Below are 19,115 nucleotides of genomic sequence, written 5' to 3'. Positions count from 1 at the left end.
CGTTTCAGAAATAGTGCTGACAATTTCAGCAACAGTAGAAGCATAGTGACAAATGACAAGTACCAAAGAGGTGTCCACACCATTTATTTATAACCAATTTTAATACCATTGTATCCTGATTCAGTCTATATAAGTGAAGTTTCATTCATTGTAAATATATACCTCTCAACATCCCAACACCTGAACACCCTACTCTCACCATATACTCACACCATCTTCATACCCTCAAGCATCCTTGTAAACACTTTCTTGTAAACAATTATCTTTGTAAACATTTCATATATCAAAAAAAGTTCAAGTGTACATATTCAAGCAATCTCCAAGTCTTAAGTAAGCTTTCTTTTCTTTCTATCTTAAGTAAGCTTTGTTTTCTTTCTGTCTTAAGTGAGCTTTCTTTTCTTTCTTTAGTGTGTTTGTTTAATTAGACTTCTAGTCCAAAACAGGGAAACACTATTGTAGTTATATTATTAACCTGCTAAACTGACGATCATATTTTGTTCGAGCACTCTGTTATAGTTGAATGCTTACCATACAAATAACTGGACATTAACCAGGGTACCTTTGAGTTCTTCGTACCTTTGAGTTCAGTCGTTAAGGCCTTATACTTGTATTGTGAGTGGCCGTCATGCTGAAACATGTCGAGTTCCATGTGCAAGGTTTTATGTCTAGTTGTTATAATGGCCATCCGACTTTTTAATCGGGCATGCTTCACGAATCTAGTATCAGAGCCAAGTTTAGCATTTTAATAATATAATTATAATACTAAAGTACCTTGAAGACGGAAGTTATTAACACAACTGATATCACACTTGTTTATTTTGTATAAACAACGTATATTATTGTCCTTGTAGACCTTGTCAACGACAACCACTAGGTATTTATTGTCCCAAACATCCAACTATAAATAGCATAAAGAGAATATTAGTATATATATGCAAAAGGACTAGCAGTACTTTGAAGAAGCAGAAGTTTTATCTTGGTTATCTTGAACATCACGCATTTATTTGTAAATATAATAATATAGAAGTGCATCATAAAGTTTTAGAAGCAAAAAGAGCAATAGATCAAGTTTTAAAGACCCTAAGAGAAGAAAGAGAGTTTCTAAGAAACCAATTAGTTGTAACTTTAGAGAAAAGTAGACTGTAGTTTATGATAGATTATCTTAATTTAGAAATTAATGAACCTTAAAAAAGAAAAATAACCTTAGGCCAAAATAGTTTAATTTGTTATTTTCCATTGAAAAAGCATAATCATATTTTGTATAGTGAAGAAAATCCAGAAGCATAATCGTATTGTAGATCTTATTATTAGTCAAACAGAAAATATAAAATTAGAAAACAATAAGCATAATCATTTGTTAAACCAGTTGTTAGAGCATTTTCGGAAAAACTCCATAAAAACAATTAGAAAAAATTTAGACTATATTACATCTCAGTTAGAAGATAATAATAAAAATATTCAAAGGTTTCCTAGCAAAAGAGAGAGAAAAGAGCTTGTTGAATAGTAAACTGAAGCAATTAGAACTTAGATCACTAGAAATAGTTGAGCAGTTAAAAATTAGAAGTTCAAAAAATTCAATTAGTGCAAAAAGAGTTGAGTGAACAAATAGATAAGTTGCATAATAAAATAGATAAATTATTAGTTTAATGACCGATTCTAGAACTAGCAGAAAATATATCCAAGTTTTGAAAGAAATTAGTAAGTTAGATAAAGAACCAGTAGGTTTAACAGATTTTTCAACACAAGTATCCAGTAGTAATATTCCCATTAGCCAAAATAATTTAATTATTTCAATTATTTTTAAGTTTGGCTGAAAAATTAGATCAAGTTGAAGAACAAATAGCAGAAATAAACCAAGTTTTACATAACGTATCTTCATCACTTACACCATCTTTGCTAGATAAATTAGAAAATTTAACTTTAAGTGCAAATAGTAATATTAGAAGACCTAAGCTAAATCCTTTTGAGAATAGAAAATGGAACTCTTTAGGAAAAAGGGAAAAGAAGTAGTTAGAGCTGAAGATATTTATCCTAATGAAGAAGAAGCACAAGAATTTATTAGAAGAGGTTTTGAGAGAACACAGAAAAATAAATATAATTTGTATCAATTAGGTTTATTTGAAAATAGAAACAGAATTGTAAGTAGTAACAGTCAACATGAAGTTAGATGTATTGATAAAGAAGTTACACTTAATTTAATTAGTAAGGAAGCAGTTATGCATTTGAGAAAATCACATTTTTGTCAGATTCATATGGTAACAATATTAATTGGAATAACAAGATTAACCAGAGCACAAGTAGGCACAAAAGCATTAGTATACATATATGATGATAGATGTGACAATCACCAACAAGCAGCAATAGCAACAGCTGAAGTAGGCTTAATTTCAAACTTAGCTGTCATAGGATGTATTCCAAATTATGTTATGACAATTAATGAATTTAGTAAATATATTAAAGTGAGCATAAGAACAAAAAATTACAATATGAAAGGAGAATATAAAAATTTGTGTATTAGCTTAATGTATATTGGAAAAGTGTTTGATATATATAATCATAAGTTTAATTTAAAATTTCAAAATTTAGTTCAAACATTTGGTAGTAAACATGTAAATATGATAGAAGCAAAATCCTTATGGCTTTTTAGAAGGAATTCAGTGGACACTACCTAATTTACAAGTAGCAAGAAATAAACAACTAGATAAAGTACAAATATATGAAACTAGTACAAGTCATGTAACAATTAGGTTTAGTAATTACAAGCAACTAGAAAAAATAGAAGAGGATGAAAGTGAAATTGAAAATGAGAGTATACATATGACTTTTGATACTTTATATATTAATCTAGTTGAGAAATTTTTTGATCATATTGTAGATAAACTTATAGAAGATATTGATCATTTAGATGAAGAAGAATACTTAGAAAAATATAGGATATATGATTAGAACTACATAGAACTTCAGATGAAGAGATGAAAAAATAAATTTTAGAAATAGGAGTAGAACATATTTTAGGATCAAAAGAATATAATAATTTATTAAAATTGAAAGAAGAATGTAATCCAGCAGAAGAAAGTAGTATATCAAGAGTAGAGAATCCAGGACACGCAAGTAGAACTGATCAACAATTTTTTAAACCAACAAATGAACAATATAATGAAAAAGCAAAAGTAGATTACATAGAAGAAAGTATGATAAAACCACCCAGAAAAAATAGGATTCCATATTTGAGAGGGTTAGAACAAATTAATATAGTTGGTAATATATTAAATTTAGATAATGTAGATCCACAAGATTGAGGAAGAATGATTGAAAGATGGGAAAAAGATTGCGTACATGCATCATTAATGTTAAATTTTAGTAATTCAAAAGTCTAAAGTTGCTGCAAGTAAAGACTTTCAACACCTTCATTTGTTTTACATGGATAGATTTCAACACTAGGTTTAGGAAGTCTTTGTTTGCATTTGTTTATTAATACCACTTGTATGGTTCTTTTGTTTTTGCAAGTATAAGAAAGCCTTCCCGTAAGGCTCTTTGTAATTCCATTTTCAGCAATAAAAGGTTGAAAGCATTTGGTCTGTCACCGAGAAGCTTGTTGCTTCATATCTCTATTTCTTTTGTCCAAATTTTATTGAGAGCAATAGTGAGAGGTGTGATAGAGTTGGAAAAACTTATCACCCACATATTTTGGTATTGAGTTAGTAAACTTTGAATACCAACAGTGTCTACAATTTTGTTGACACTGCAACTTATAGTTGTCTACATGTCATCAATAATTATGACTGAAAGTGCATTTAACCGCATTGTAGAAGGGCTATTACAATATTACATGATTAACTAACAGCATCCTTTTTACTTGCTTATGATCACCTCCGGCCAAACCACGGCGAGTTAGCCGTCGAAAAAGATACCATTCTCTTAGTCTCATCGAGAAATATGATTTTAGTTTTTGAATCACTTGATTTCGTTGAGTATTGAAGAAGTTATGAACGTTTAAAGTTTATCCAGTTTCTGGCGAGTTTTCCAGTTCTCTCAGACCAGTCAACTTTGAGGCTATTTTCCGGCCATCTCCGGCAACCATTAGGCTTCTAAATAGGTATAATCTTATTCTACACTTTCCTATCTTTATTTTGATATATTATGGGTCGAATTTGGTTAAGAAACAATTGAGTTACGAAACTTTGAAAGTTGTCCAAACTTCCGACCAAGAGTTTCAGGACACTTAACGGAGTTTTTAACGGAATGACCAAAATGATGGATGGTCGACAATCTCAAGGACCACTTTGATTGATTTGAAATGTTAGGGATCAAAGTGATGAGTTATGCAAATTTCAAGAACCATTTTGGTTATTTACCCTCAAAAGTACCATCATTGTTTTGTGGATGGTTGTAGTCACGGGAGGCACTCCATCTGTTATCAAACAGCATTGCGAAAGAAAGCAAAATAAATAATATCAGTATCCCTCCCTCTCTTTATCTGCCATCCTTTTTGTGTTATAGCTACTAAAGTTATAGTGTGATATTTTACATCTGCTTCGCTCCTGTCCTTAGAAAGGTTATCTCTAACTTTTGCCTATATATAACACTAAACACAAAGTACAGCAACAGAACTCACAAAAACTAAAATAAATCAACACAAAACAGAAAAAATCCAGGAGAAAGACAGGGAAGACGATATCATTTGTAACAAGATCGTAGTAAGTTATATTAATATTGGAGTCTGAAACCGAGTGTCCCATGAAGAAATGTGATTAGTTCTGTTTCTGGTCCAAATGTCGTTACAAAAATTTAAAAAGAAAAAGATAAACAATGGGAAAAAGAACATTAAATGTAGCATGATTAGTATTCTCCATCTCACTATGTACCATATAGGGCCGAGTCATCGCCTTTTCTTTAACTGCTCATGGCATCCGATGATTCTGATCCCTTGCGTTTGTACTCGTCAAGAATGATGTTGCAACTATTCAGTACGCATGCATCAAGAAGACCGTGATTCCAAAGTTTGATCATGAATAACCTCCAACACCTGAGTTAATGAGCACTTGATAAATTTCACACAATTATCCAATGAACAATAAAAACACGCATCAATCAGTACCAAAAAGATAAAAGTTGGAATATGCAACCGAGTAAAATACGTTTAAAAAGTGATATGCAGGAAATAGCCATCCTTCCAAATATTACTGACCCCTCTGCTTCAGTGCTGCTACTTTTGAAAAGTTGGATTATCTTGGGAATTATGTTTTCTTAATTGTACCATTAATTGTGGAATTAGGGAAAACTAATGCAATAGCAGTACCAGAAAAGAGCGGGGGACGAGTTTAGCTCAGGTGCACGAAGTCTTGAGAATGCCTCGCATGCCCAGGCAGCATGACCATCTGCTATCACGCTACATCATTGATGATGCATCTTTGTCATTACAGGAAATCCAAAAACTGACGTGAAGTTAAAGATGCCACCATTTTTTCATATCAACTTCACATATAAAACAGAAGTAACAGGATAATAGAAAAAGAACAAGACAATAAAGTTTGAACAATATCAGAAAGCCGAAAACAGCAATAGATGACTACCTTTGCTTTCGAACAAATGAGTTCCAAAGATGCATAAGATGCTTTTCATCTTTGGTAACATCTACAAAATCATCAAGCATCTGCAACATAATAATGTACTGTTAGATTTTTAGTTCTGAAAATACTGTTAGACCCAAAACCAATTACGTGTAGAGAGACCCTAATCTTATGTTTGTAATGCTAGCTTTAGTAGTGCACCCGATGCGTGATTATTATTTTCTAACAGGCCCCTTCAACACATGGATCAATTATATCACATGACGTAGAGCATGTGTAGAAAAATTGAACCACACATTTATTACTGTATTTCCAACAATGTTATGGTTGGAGCATCCAACCCAAAACCAATTGACTATGCAAGGGAAGCCTAAGTTTTCAGATAATGTGATCAAACGTTTATAATACTTGTGGATGAATCTTTATATTCTTAGCAAGTCGGATAATTAAAACGACTAGTTTCAAACAAAAACTAGGGAAGGCCAAACAAACTAGATCCAATTAGTTATAATTGAGCCAAGAAAGGAAATAAACTGCAGTCATCGTCAGGGTTTTAGTAGTACAAAGACAAAATTCAATGCAAGTAGAATTTTTTATCTTGTGCAACATGAATCGATGTACAATAAGAAAATTCAATCTAGGAGAATCATTAAGCATACCCTCCGATCATCAAGGTCTGCAATTTCATCATCAACTTCATCTTCGCTATCCTGATCTGATAATACTTGCTCTAACTCCATAGGCTTCATACAAAAAGAAATATTCATCCAGAATAAGTATATTGTTTTGATGAATCAGCTCTTAGGAATCTATTCAAGATAACTGCATATAACAAGTAAAATATCTTTGATTAAATATTTCAAAGACTTAGTAAGGCAAATGCATAAAATGAAATGTAATGAAGCTGTCGAAACACCAGCAGTTACAATAAACTGTGTTTTTAAATAACTATGGCAGAATGTATGTACAAGACAATAAAAATTTTCACAACCAGAGCATAAAAAGCAATCATGTTTGCTATCTAAATGCTCAATCACAAACGTTTTATATTGAAGAGGTCTGATGTAGGAAAGTAGAAATAGATAGGAATAAAGAAGGGAACCAGAGTCACTCCAGCCTTTGGCTTCATGCCAAAGGTGTATTGGAACTTGGAATCACTCCAATAGAAAATTTCAGCATCACACCGAAGGTGCCTTGGAATTACTGCAGGTGGTTGTGTCTCATACACAAGCAGGAAATCCAGAATTTCTTCTCACTTAACACTTCTTTAAAGAATACAAAGTAGCCCTTTTTATAGTCTAATTGGTATATGAATCTGGAAAGATCCACATTAATATACTACTCAGGAATTCTAAAGACTAATTTATGACACATAATCCTTTAACATTGTAACATAAGAAAGTAGAAAGAACTTGCAGACTAATCTGCATATATTACATAAGAAAGTAGAAAGACTCTAATTTATTGAATTTAACTTGGCTCCTCCGTCATGGTCCCTTGCACATAATTCTCTATCCAAAAGCCTTCCAACATAAATTCTATAAGAATGGGTCCCTCTCAGTTACACATCGTAACAATAACCCAATTTGGTCACTCATTAGAAATAGAAAATACATCCACTGTTGCATAAATAAACTACAACTGTAGTGCTACTTCCCGGGGGCTAAAAAAAGGCGCAAATTCATTCTTTGAAAGCACAAACCCACAAAGCCCACTTCTCAACACCAAAAAAGAAATACATGCAAGGAGTCCATGATAATTACTGAAAAGAATGCATTTATAAATAAAGATAGAAATCTCAGACAAATCATAAGCAAACTAAGTAATATAAAGAAATACAGGATAGATAATGAAAAAATTACTCTTTAATTGTTAAAAAAAGGATTATTACAGCTCATTAACAGTATAAGTTTTAAACTGTTGCAAAATAAACGATCTGAGTTGACAGCAGCTTTTGGCATGCAAGAAATAAAAGAAAAATGAAGCCTAAAAAAAATGCAAATTGATGGAGAAACAAAATTTGGAACTGCTATCGGGTTTAGAAATCAATTACTACCTGAACTCTATGAGAGTGAAAGAACTGTCGTTTCTGCAGGAGCATACGGCTGGCATACAAAAATTCAAGAACTGTGAGAAGTGTGAAAATAAATTCACAGCCTCAATTATGGACACTTCAAATAAGGATACCAATTTCAAAAACGGTGGGGACACGAGTCTCTGCTTTTGATACTCTAAAAACACATCCAAAAGTGAAGTACACAGACTGATAGTATTGACAATGAGAAAAACATTAATCAAGTAATTCTTATAAGGAAAATCAACGGAAGCTTCTGAAAAACAATGGAGAGAAACCATAACATAGGTTAACATACTTTCTTGGCTCTGAACGCTCTGCAGTTAACTTCCTTATTTTAGTTGGTGGTGCAGAATCACTTCCAGATAGCAATTTAACACAATCAAGGTCCGGAGAAGATTGAGCAATGGAAATTGTAGCACCAGGACCATTGGAAATTGAGGTAGCACATTCTATACATTCTATAGAACTCGGATGATCATGACTGCAGTTTTCATCTCTATGCCTTCCATTTTGGGAACCTTTTCCACCGTGGAGCAGATTGGGAGCCTTCACAACTTCACAGGATAGAAAATCCAAAGAATACAGTTAAATCTCAGTTGAATCCCCAAGACAAAAATTGAGTAAGTAAAATCAATCTTCAGTTGAATCCCCAAGACAAAAAATTTAAAACAGTCACATCTGTAAAATGTGCTGCACAATCGCATGTTTTTTTTTCAAATAATTAATATGATTAGACATTTTATTTAAATACCACTTTTGGTCCAAGGGAAGCTATTATTTAACGCTCAATCATAGTATCAGACTCTCAACTGAATTTGAGCTGGGATTTGTCATCCAACAGTCACTATTATCTAACTTAAACTGAACTTGGTGGAACAGTGAACAGTCGAATCAAATTATGTAACTGAACTTGTTCAACCAATAAACAAGCACTTAGTTAATACTAACTTAAAACCAATTCTATATGTTATATATTAGAGATCTGAAAACTTATAAATTGTTATAATTAATTGCAAAGACAGCCATCGACTGATATAACAGCAAAATTGGAGTTACTATATACCACAATAGAAGTCAACAAAATAAGAAAAGGGCAAACCAACCTGACCAGCTATTTCCTAGGTAAGAAGGGAAAAATGTATAAGAAAATAGGATGAAAGAAATGCCATAATACAATGTTGGAGTTGTGGACAACTATAAGACATGCATCATGACTGTCATACTATTATATAGAGACCTTCTTAAGCATTAGCCCAGTTGTGAGCAAGCGAAGGGCAGAAACACTCTAAACCACTACCCAAAAGAAAAGAGGATAAATTTTTTAAGAAATTAAAATTTCTCAGAAGCAATCGTGATAGAGACTACAGGTACTCCGAATGTGCCAAGGGTGATACGTCTCTGCACATTAACAGGATATGATGGAATTTGTCATCTCGTTGTCTTTAGTTTGTTTTTATTTTTCACTACCTGAAAATGATCAACCCAACGGAGTATTAAAGGAAAACTTACCGTCACCATTCTCCAAATTTCCCTCCTGTGCCCCTCCATTGGCAAGGCTAGGTGAGTCTAACTCCAAGAATTGTATATGAACGTGGTTTTCAAGTTGACCACGGTTCCTTGGCCTATGTTTTCTTGACCTTGAACTGCACAAAAAAAGTTATTTCACCTACTCAGCTCTCTGGATTCTTCTAAGAGAACAAATAGGATAATAACCAATAGCTTTAAGTTGTACCAAGAAATTTAAACCGACCAGAAGAAGAATGTTTGAAGTTGTGGAACTACTCCATCTGCTACAGTCTGTATATAAAAAATGTAACCGGATATGATTGGGGCATATAACTTGTTCATGCATGTTAAAAAATCATAAGGAAACACAAGCCAGTACAGGAGTGCCTATGAGTTTCTTTTGTTCAACATATGAACCCTAATGGCAGCAAATATTTTGAACTAGCACAAAAAAGATCCACATACTTCATGATGAAAACAATTCTGACCTCAGATCTCAATATGTCAACTTTCACGGAAACGTTGACTGCCTGATACTCTCCAGTTACCTACAAAATAAATGCTTCTTCAACAGCCTCTTAAGAATAAGCAGAAAGTGACTACATATACTAAATCACCAACCCAAAACCCAAAGTTGAATAAGTCATGTGAAGAGCACAAGTGATAACGCAGACCCTACAAGAAAACATGAAGGTTTACTTCAGCAACAAGCTAAATCAGTGTATAGCAGCAAACCATATAAAATGTTGAAACTAAAGACAAACAAAAAATCATGGAAACAGCTCACTTAACAGAAGAACAATAACCTTCAATATTATGGTTCAATAAATAAATTAGGTTTTTCCAGGAGAGAAATATACAGATTATGAATAAAAACTGAAACTCTAGCCAACAAAAGCGGGTATGCTGACATCATATCACAAATAATTCAGCCTCAAAAAAAAAAAATCTCTAAAATTATAAACAACTAGCGATTCCATTTTGCAAATGAACACTGAAAAGACACTATAAAAGATTGAATAATTAAAGGTTAAGTTTCTCAGGATTAAACAAATCCGAACCATGTGTGTACAGTGGAATATGTAAGAAAAGTTAATCACTGATATGGACATAACTAAGAGTTTCATATTAGATCAGTATTTCCCACGATATAGTATATGAAAACACATATGTTTAGAGTATTTCAACCCAATCTTTCTGCAGATAGATATTGAAAATACTTTATAGGTTTTATGCAATTTTCAAAATACAAGATAAGGTATTCCTAGTGGGGAGTAATTCTCCTTTCTATCCCATACTAAGGGAAACTTCGTTTTTCTACGATTATACTAATTTTAATCAAACATAAATGGGACAACATTGAAAGCAATATCCATACTGGTTCGTACCTTGAAGCTTGCACATTGCATCAAGCAAAAGGGACAGGAGAAGTCCTCAGTAACTGAATGTTAAAAAAAGAAGGTACATATGAGTTTCAGTAACTGAATGCTCAACAATAAAAGCTTCAATGCTAATGAAAATGAAGTTCCTATAAACAAAAATATGATTTACCAGAAACTTGAGTAGTTGTCTCAATGTTAATCCTTAAAAGTGGAAAAAACCAGATCACATATATTTTTCTTAGGAGCCCATACCACCATGCAGCCAACCAAACCATTTTAAATAAGAAACTAAATAATGCATTTACTCTGACAAAGGGAAAATTTTAAAGAGAGAGAAACAGTATCCTAGGACACCCATTTCCCTTTTTAATCAAGCTTTACACCTTAAATTGTCATTATACAAGAATCAAGGATCATAGTCGTGCCAAGTAGGGCTTCATGAGTTAAAAGATGGGGGTGGGACCAGCAGAAACGGAATAAATAAAAAGAAGAAATTTGAGAGAAACCCTCCTAAAGGACAAGAAAAATAAAGTACTAAATAAATCCAGAGACATCAGAAACAACAATAAACTTGCAGAAATTTGTTTCTACAGGAAAAAACGGTTTTTTGATAATTAATTAACTAGTATGGTTGAAACTTCAGATACAAATAACCATTGTAACTACTGTAATAGAAAAGAATTACACTTCTGAGGACAAAGAAATTGATGATACCTTCAGTTTTACGTAAAGTGTTGTTGTAGTCCCTGTAGTTGAATATAACAATCGCAGCCCTGGACCTACAAAATAACATGCTGAAAATTATATTAATTTCCCTCTCAAAGTAAGCACCATAATGTCTTCTTGAAGTCCTCGCAGCAGAAAAAATAATGTGCTTGAGGAAGCATGTGTGTGTGTGCCTAGACAAACTATGAGACTATACCGAACAGAACAATTTCAGGTGGACTACCACATATCGAAACTCTACATCCGTAGTCTTCATAGAATTAAGAAAATCGTTTTGAAATAAAATCATTGAAGGCAATGGAAACAAGAACTAAACAAAAATTCATGCATAAACATACTTCCATATGCCTGACTGTGTGTACTTATAGATAGATTAGTACCTCTTTGTACGCCTTGCTTGGATTTTGTAATGCAAACATCTGCGAAGAAATAATGGCTACAACATAGAAAGGCCTTGATTAGAATACAGAAACATATGTTGTACGTTTTTACAAAGAGTACACCAAGACCTCATAACCACCCACACATATGGCACACAAAGCGAACAGCATAGAGCTCAACATTACATGAGTAATATGATTGCAAATAAACACATTGGATTAACATTCCTTTTGTTCTTATAACCATAATACACCAAACTATGCCAAAACACCGAACGGGTACCAAAATTGCCAATGAGGATCATTACAAGTGCAATCATATTTGAATCTGCACTCCTGATTAAACTTTGATAACCACGATCTTTGGAATATCGTGTAGGAACTCGCAATGATGACCGAAAATTAACATATAACACGATTATACAAAAGAAGTGGAAACAGAACAAAATGCATGAGTGTGAACATACATTGTGTAGAGCACGAGGGCGAAGAATGTTGTAGAGCTCAACAGGCTTGCAATACATCAAAAGACTCTCGTCGATCGCAACCGCCTCCTCTACCGGCAAGTGCGCACAAGAATTGTGACGGCACATCTTATATCCCTACGGCAGACAACACAATCTAAACAAACAGCAGAAAATTAAGATTTTCGATTTTCGATTTTCACAGAGATCTGATATATGACGATATTTGAGCTATTATCTTGAGTTAATTTTGGTTAATTGAAATTAAGCTATAAAATTAACAAGAAAAAATGCCAACTCAACACAGAGAGCAATAATTCTTTCGTTAAAAGAAGAGAAAGTAGTTTGCACCGAGGGAATGATTAGCTTTGCTGACCGGAGATAAAGGAGGCTCGCCGGTTTGAAGGTTGACCGGAAAATTGGCCGGAGAAGACAGTTTCGGGGTTTTCAGCTTCGAGAGCGCCGGCGAGGAGCTGGACTGCAGCTGGGCCCCCAATTTGCTTTGTAACATAAGGATTCCGTCACGTAAAGTCGTTAGGTCAGGAAACGGGAAGTTGCTCAAAGTTGCACTTTTTTTCTTTTTGGTTGAACTATTTGATTGTCTCGGCAAAGAAAGAGTTCCCTTTTTTTTTTTTTGAATTGTTATTAGCATTACAAAAATCGCATTCTAGATTTTAAACTTTATATATTATGAAAGAAATATACACTTGTAAAGAATGTAAAATAAGATTTTTAGAATGCAAATAACACTACCTTTTTTTTTGACAAAAATAATAGTGAATTTCATTAAAAATTTTCTTTTTGGACAAGGGCTTAACTTCATTAAATTTAAAATTTACAAAGCCAACTAACGACCCAATACAAACAGTGGAGGCCCAATTCCACAACAAAAGAGGCTTAAAACTGAAAACACAAGACAATAAGAAATAAAACCTAATATTTTACCAAAAAAAAGAAATAAAACCTAATATCCATCACAGAAACGCAACTCACCGTAGTCGAACTCTTGCCAACAATCCCCGAAATGACAACCATGTAGGAACTAGAATGAAGGGGGATCAGTGAAGAGTCAAGCACAACTAAATTAACCCAAGAAAAGGGAGAAAATTCGTAGCAAAAATCAGATCGCAAAGCTGCGCAATCTGCCTAGCCATCTAGATTTATACCACCAACCACCACACCTACAAGAAACGAACCAAGTTGACATAACACGGGGGTGGGGAGGGCCAAGGGGATGTGTAAAACACCCTTACTTCGACGATGCCTCAGAACACTTCACCCAAAATTTCTGGCATGCCAGTAAAGCAGAGAGCAATGAGGTAAAGATCTACCTCCGAAATCGAGTCCAAAACTCGAAGATCTGATTTTTGATAGGGATTAAAGAGGGTCGAAGATGGAGGTTTAGGCAAGGGAAAAAAGGAAAGAATGAACTAAGGGAAAAGGGCTGCAAAAATGGAATTAGAAAGAGAAGCAAGGGCAATAAGGAGGAGGAGAAGAGAGGGGAGGCAACAAAACAGGAAAGCTATAGATAAAACCGATAAGACACACCAGAAAAACGAAGAGGACCGCTGAGTTGTGACCTCGAAAACCGACAACCATAGGTTGCGGAGGGCAGGACACAGACAAAACACTAAAAAGGATAAGAAAAAGAGGAGGTAATGGGTTGCCTGCCGACCCCATCTAAAGGAATGAGTCTGTGGCGACGAGCAACAGAAAATGGGCTTTTGTGTGAGAGAAGAGAAGGAGCGGCTAGGTCAAAAAGGGCGTCCAGTGAATTTCATTAAGAATGAACACGCTTTTTTTCTTTCATACAATCATGTATTTAAATTTAAGGATTGAAAAATAAATTTGTATCAAATGCATCATTTTAAATCTCTCACTTACAAATGAAGACTATAACTAAAGTGCAGTTCTTAGTGGTATCAATAAATATATATATTGGTTAGGACTAATAATAAAAGATTTAGAAATTAGATTGTATGAAAAGGTTACAGTTACATAAATATATTAAGTCAAATTAGTCAACAAATAACACTTGCCAATACAATGGAAGGCAAACAACCTAGGACAAATTAGAGGTACTTAAACACAAGCCCAACCAATTAAAATCTAGGCACTCGTCGCCGGAACCGGATCCCCTCCTGAGCATAGGGTGGGGATCCTTCTAATCGGGCCATCTAAGCCATTGAAATTTGATCCAATGGCTACAAACCTGGGGGCCCTCTAAAAATTATAATAATTGTAGCCGTTGGATCAAATTTCAATGGCCCAGATGAACTGGTCACGAGGATCCCCACCCTATGCTCAGGAGGGGATCCGATTCCCTCGCCGCCAACACTTTGTCAGCAGTTACTAAGGTAGCCGCAATAAAAACGAAACCAAGTGACTCATTTGATCAAAGCATTGCAACGTGATATCAACCTCAATGGAATTTCGTCACCAGAAATGTTGACTAGAAGAGTTAATTGATCCAAGACACCTTCATACTCCTACAAGTACATCCAAACACAAACGCATGTGAGAAACCTACACATCATAAAAATTAAACCTACACATGATATTCAAACAAACCAAATGAATCAATGCAAGTCAAAGCAAAGAACTCTAAATATTAAGGAACATAATCTACAAATATGATTATATGTATATCTCAAAAACTTAAACAAGTACTTGTACAATTATGAAGTGTTTAGAGTTTTGCAAGCAGCACACAACTGAGCATATGTTTTCTTCTTAAAAGCAAGTGCATGTACAGTTTTGAAGTGTTTGGAGATCCTAAAGCAGCAAACAGTTAGTCATACATTTGTTGACTATAAAACTCTATGAAGTGTTTTAGGGTTACATCAATTTATGGCTATTATATACCCAACATCGCCCGTGTTTTCTTCCTAAAAACAAGTATTTGTACACTTCTTAAGTGTTTGGTGGTTTGAAAGCAGCACGCAGTTGGTTATACAACTGTGCGAGTGTTTTCTTCCTAAAGACAAGTGTTGGTGCAATTCTGAAGTGTTTAGATAACCTAAAGCAGCAAGCAGTGGATTGTACTTTATTTTACTTAAAAATCTCTAAAATGTTTGAAAGTTAACATAAATTCATAACTACTATAAAACCAACTGAGCATGTGTTTTCTTTGTATAAACAAGCATTTGTGCAATTCTTAAGCATTTGGTGGTTCGCTATAGCAGCATGTAGCTGGTTATATAACAACGTTAATATTTTCTTCCTAAAAACAAGTACTTGTAGAGTTCAAAAGTTGGTCATACAACAATTGGCGGGCTACAAGCACAGGCATATGGCACCCTGGCCTGGAAGTCTAATGCATTATCCTGCTTCCAAAAAGTTTATATAACCAGCAAGGTTGTGGGTTCTAACATTCAAACCTGAGATCTACGTCATTCGAGAGAATAGTCAAAATGGAAATCCAGAAATCATCTGAAAGTGGCTCTGAACTCCAACCACAAGTATGATTACTTCTATCCCAAGCCAGCATACTAAGCCAAATATTTTCTGCAACATCGTATGTTAGCAGGTTCAAAGGGGCATCCAAACTAGGGCAATCCCCAAGAGGAATTTTATTCCAATAGAGGTCTGATTCGCGGAAACGCTTTGGCCAAGCCAGCCAAGGTAGTTCAATAGAACACGTTCAAGTTCGACATATAGGGTTTGACAAAAGAATTCAAAAAGCATTTCCAACCCACATGTTGACGGCTAAGTTTCCAAAGAACTTTTTGTTTAAGATTCATTGGAAACGAACACACAATTATGGTTGAGAGTGGTCATTCCCTCTAGCACCACATTGCAAGTATTGAAGCTCTTTACCCAAGAACTGGGGCAAGGTGTAAAGAAATCAACCCTTGTATAAACAATATCTTCAAGTATGATTGAAGCTCTTAAATTCGATAAATGTGTTACAATAAGTGCAAAAGTAAAAGTCTTCTCTGTTGGAAGTATGCCCACAAAGCCACTCATTTGATGTAATAGCTTTTGGAATACTTATTGTATTAAACTATTATATGTTTAATGAAGGGCAAAGCTTATTGTTAATCACTATTTATTGTATCATGTGTTTAAGCAATAAGGGAATCCAAGGAATGTATTTGATCTAAGAGATAAATGATTTAAGTAAGTTAGATTAACGAGACCTTTCTCTTATATTCATTCCTAAAACGTTCCTAGTCATAGGATTGACAATTGGGCATTGACAATCCGCTAAGGTTAGTATGTGTTATGTCAACTCAAGCGTGAGTATGACTAGTCTCAAGTCATTTAGTGTTAGACACTAAGACAAACACATAGGTGCTCGAAAGAGTAACCGAGTACACTGAACAACGATCAAAAGAGAGTTCGAACATACATGTCATGTAAGAACTCGATAGTTGCAATATACAAAGTAGTCCTTTGACCTGAGGCATCATAGATGTCTAATGGTTAGGTCCTTGATCTTTGATCATGTCAAAGGCATTCTATTGAGAGTGTCCACGGCATTGTTGGGGTCAAGCTATCTAGTCATGTAGGCATATGAATGCACGACAAGGGATCTCTAACCTTCCATGGTAGAAGGAGAATACTCTAAGATATGATTCGAGAGTCTTTGGCCAAAGCATATGAATATGACTTAGAAAGTTTGTTCCAAATCATATTCAATTGAATCATATAGAGAAGTATCACATTGGATAGTAGACATGAAACAAACTATCACTCAAACAATGTGATTAAGAGTATTGTATTAGAGAAGGACCGTATTGCGTTGTAGTTGTAACTGGATAGGTTCTCCAACCACTTCTACTTAGCTTGGGTAATCATGACATGCTGCTAGGTGTCACTCAGGGTTTGTGGAAGCCCTGAAGATTAGCAAACACTAATCTTAATCAAAGGGAGAATTGAAATGTAGTTTCAATTCATAATCGATCGTTAAGAGTAACAATCGCCCACTACCTCGCTAATTGGAACCTAATGGATCGTACACCGAGTAAGGATGAAAGTGAAGAAATATAAATGAAATGGATATGCAAGTAAATGGTTTAATTGAAAAATGGTCAAGATTAATTAATTAGTTAATTAATTTTACGAAAGGTTCGTATTGGGCTTTTAAGTTGGTTTTGGGTTTCGGGGCCCAAAAGTGTTTTGGTCCACAAGGCCCATTATGTTTAAGTTGTATGACAACTAAAAAAAAAGGGCAATAAGCCCAATCACTTAAAAGAGGCCGGCCATAGTGAGGGGAGTGTGAAGTTTTGCTTAATTGCAAGTTTGCCACTCACCTAAGAAAAGAGATATAAAAGCATCTTTATAGCTTTTTCTCATTAGGGTTTCTTGAGACAAAAGATGAGAAACAGTTTCTCTCCTTTTCTCCAATAGAGGCCGGCCACTTAGAGAAGAGATAACTAGCAATCTTTTTTTCTTTAAGTCATCAATTTCATCTTCACACCTCATCCTTGGTGTGGAGACTTAGAGACACCAAATCTTTGGTGTTTTGGAGATCCTTTCCTCACATCCTCAAGGAGCAAAGGAGCATCAAAAGGTAGAAAATCACAAGGAAGATCCAAAGAGCTAGGAGGTGACTTGAAGGCCCTCCACTTGGGTGAATCCCTTGTGTAAACAAGGATGAGCTTCAAGGGTAATGAATCTTTAAATCCTTCATTCTCTTTAATGTTGTTAAAGAGTCTCATGGTTCACCATTCACTAGGCTTTGAAAGTCATAGGTTTTAGAATTGTTTTTTAATGCATGCCTACTTTAATGTGTTAATAGTTTGCATTTGTGTTCAAATATTCTCACATGTTGTTAGCTAGGACAATATTTTTCCTTCATTCTCATGGGTTGAATGTTTAATTTCTGGTACCGGAGTAATGTGGTATTTCAGATATCGCAATGATAATGCTTTATGAATACTAAGTTTGGGAGGCGACGTTTCCCCGAATCAATGTTGCCAATGGGAGCTTTTGAGCTTTGTCCTGGGCCCACAAATTTACTTGTACTCTGCTCCACCATTTATTTCTTATACAAAGTTCGTTTACCTTAGAGAAGTTTGTCGGATTAGGATTTTCCCCTGTTAAAAAGAATTCATATTATGAAAGAAAAAGTTTGAAATTACAAAAGGGACATGCTCCCTCTCCTAGCCAAAGAAAGACTTAAAAGCTAATCTTCTTTTGTGACTTATTTCCCTTCAGACAGGATGGAAGACTTTTTAGGAGCATCAGAGGCTGGATCACATTTTAGTCAGATTCTTCTTGCTTCGCATCTAAGTCCAAGATCTCATCGAGCAGATGTTGTGGAGGAGGAAAATCCATGTGCTTGATATCATCATAGATCTTGTAGACATCCCAACCTTTAAGTGATCTTGGTAGGCGTAACCAGCAAAAGACCAAGTCATATCCTTTGTCGTACCCTTGTGCGAGCAACTTCTCATGGTCATCTAGGAGCGTTGACATTTCAGAGGCATGTCTTTCTATAAGTTGCTAGAAAATCGCGATGCGCTTGTTCTTTCTTTGATTAGCTTCTTGTCAAAGCTACTTAACCTCCAGACGAAGAGTTTTTTGCTTTATTTCCTAAGCACCTTGCTCCAAAGCCAACATTCGCTCTGATTCCTCCTTTAAGACAGCAAAAGTCGATCCATCTCTACCTTGGCTTGTCTTTCTAACCTTAGGTCATTTCTTGCCCTCGCAAGATCTTCTTGATATTCCTTAGCCTTTAAGTCATTAAGTGCAGTAGCGTTGATGTACCAGTATATCTCTACTTCATGAGCATCTTTCAAAGCTTGTTACCTAACCCACATGTTCTTAAGCTCCTCTGACTGGATAACAATCATTGCTCTGTCTCCACTTTTGCCATAGTCTCTAGATCACCGATTCATTCGAGTTCTCGAATCTATCTTGCTTGTCGAAATAGGGCCATCTCCGTTCACACATTAGCCTAATATACATAAATTATAAAGGAAGACAATTTTGACAGCACATGTTACCAAAAAGGAAATATAGAAAGAAAAAAGTCACCTCGTACAGACTCACATAACTTC

At 34.8% G+C, this 19,115-nt stretch overlaps 1 protein-coding gene across 5 annotated transcripts; it reads right to left on the bottom strand.

Annotated features, from left to right (window-relative positions):
- Positions 1-4,677: 4,677 nt before the first annotated feature.
- Positions 4,678-12,695, bottom strand: LOC126627095 (polycomb group protein EMF2B-like). 5 transcript variants are annotated; one of them, XM_050296518.1, is made up of 15 exons: positions 12,482-12,695; positions 12,109-12,243; positions 11,642-11,697; positions 11,250-11,314; positions 10,542-10,594; positions 9,775-9,828; positions 9,642-9,701; positions 9,398-9,444; positions 9,157-9,290; positions 7,943-8,201; positions 7,627-7,675; positions 6,230-6,313; positions 5,574-5,653; positions 5,300-5,389; positions 4,678-5,026 (listed from the first exon to the last, which is right to left on the bottom strand). In XM_050296518.1, the coding sequence occupies exons 1-15, from the start codon at positions 12,614-12,616 to the stop codon at positions 4,894-4,896; spliced, it is 1,434 nt and encodes a 477-aa protein (XP_050152475.1). In that variant the 5' UTR covers positions 12,617-12,695; the 3' UTR covers positions 4,678-4,893. The 5 variants fall into 5 exon arrangements, with proteins under 5 accessions (XP_050152475.1, XP_050152477.1, XP_050152478.1 ...); XM_050296520.1 differs by having other exon boundaries at positions 11,250-11,329; positions 12,109-12,262; positions 12,457-12,693; XM_050296521.1 differs by having other exon boundaries at positions 11,250-11,329; positions 12,109-12,262; positions 12,482-12,693.
- Between the last annotated feature and the right edge of the window lie 6,420 nt (positions 12,696-19,115).

Source organism: Malus sylvestris, chromosome 6 (genome assembly GCF_916048215.2).
Source record: "Malus sylvestris chromosome 6, drMalSylv7.2, whole genome shotgun sequence".
Lineage (NCBI taxonomy): Eukaryota > Viridiplantae > Streptophyta > Magnoliopsida > Rosales > Rosaceae > Malus > Malus sylvestris.
The sequence above is the reverse complement of the archived record's forward strand: the minus strand, read 5'-3'. Positions and strand labels throughout refer to the sequence as shown.

What these genes read in the sequence shown, in the direction of transcription:
- LOC126627095 (XM_050296518.1), bottom strand. Translation starts at nt 12,616, where the DNA reads ATGTTACAAAGCAAATTGGGGGCCCAGCTGCAGTCCAGCTCCTCGCCG. An exon ending in TGCAATGTGCAAGCTTCAAG is followed by an intron (nt 9,829 to 10,541) that starts GTACGAACCAGT and finishes GTTTTCTTGTAG; the next exon opens with GGTCTGCGTTATCACTTGTG. An exon ending in TCATTTGTTCGAAAGCAAAG is followed by an intron (nt 5,390 to 5,573) that starts GTAGTCATCTAT and finishes TCAATGATGTAG; the next exon opens with CGTGATAGCAGATGGTCATG.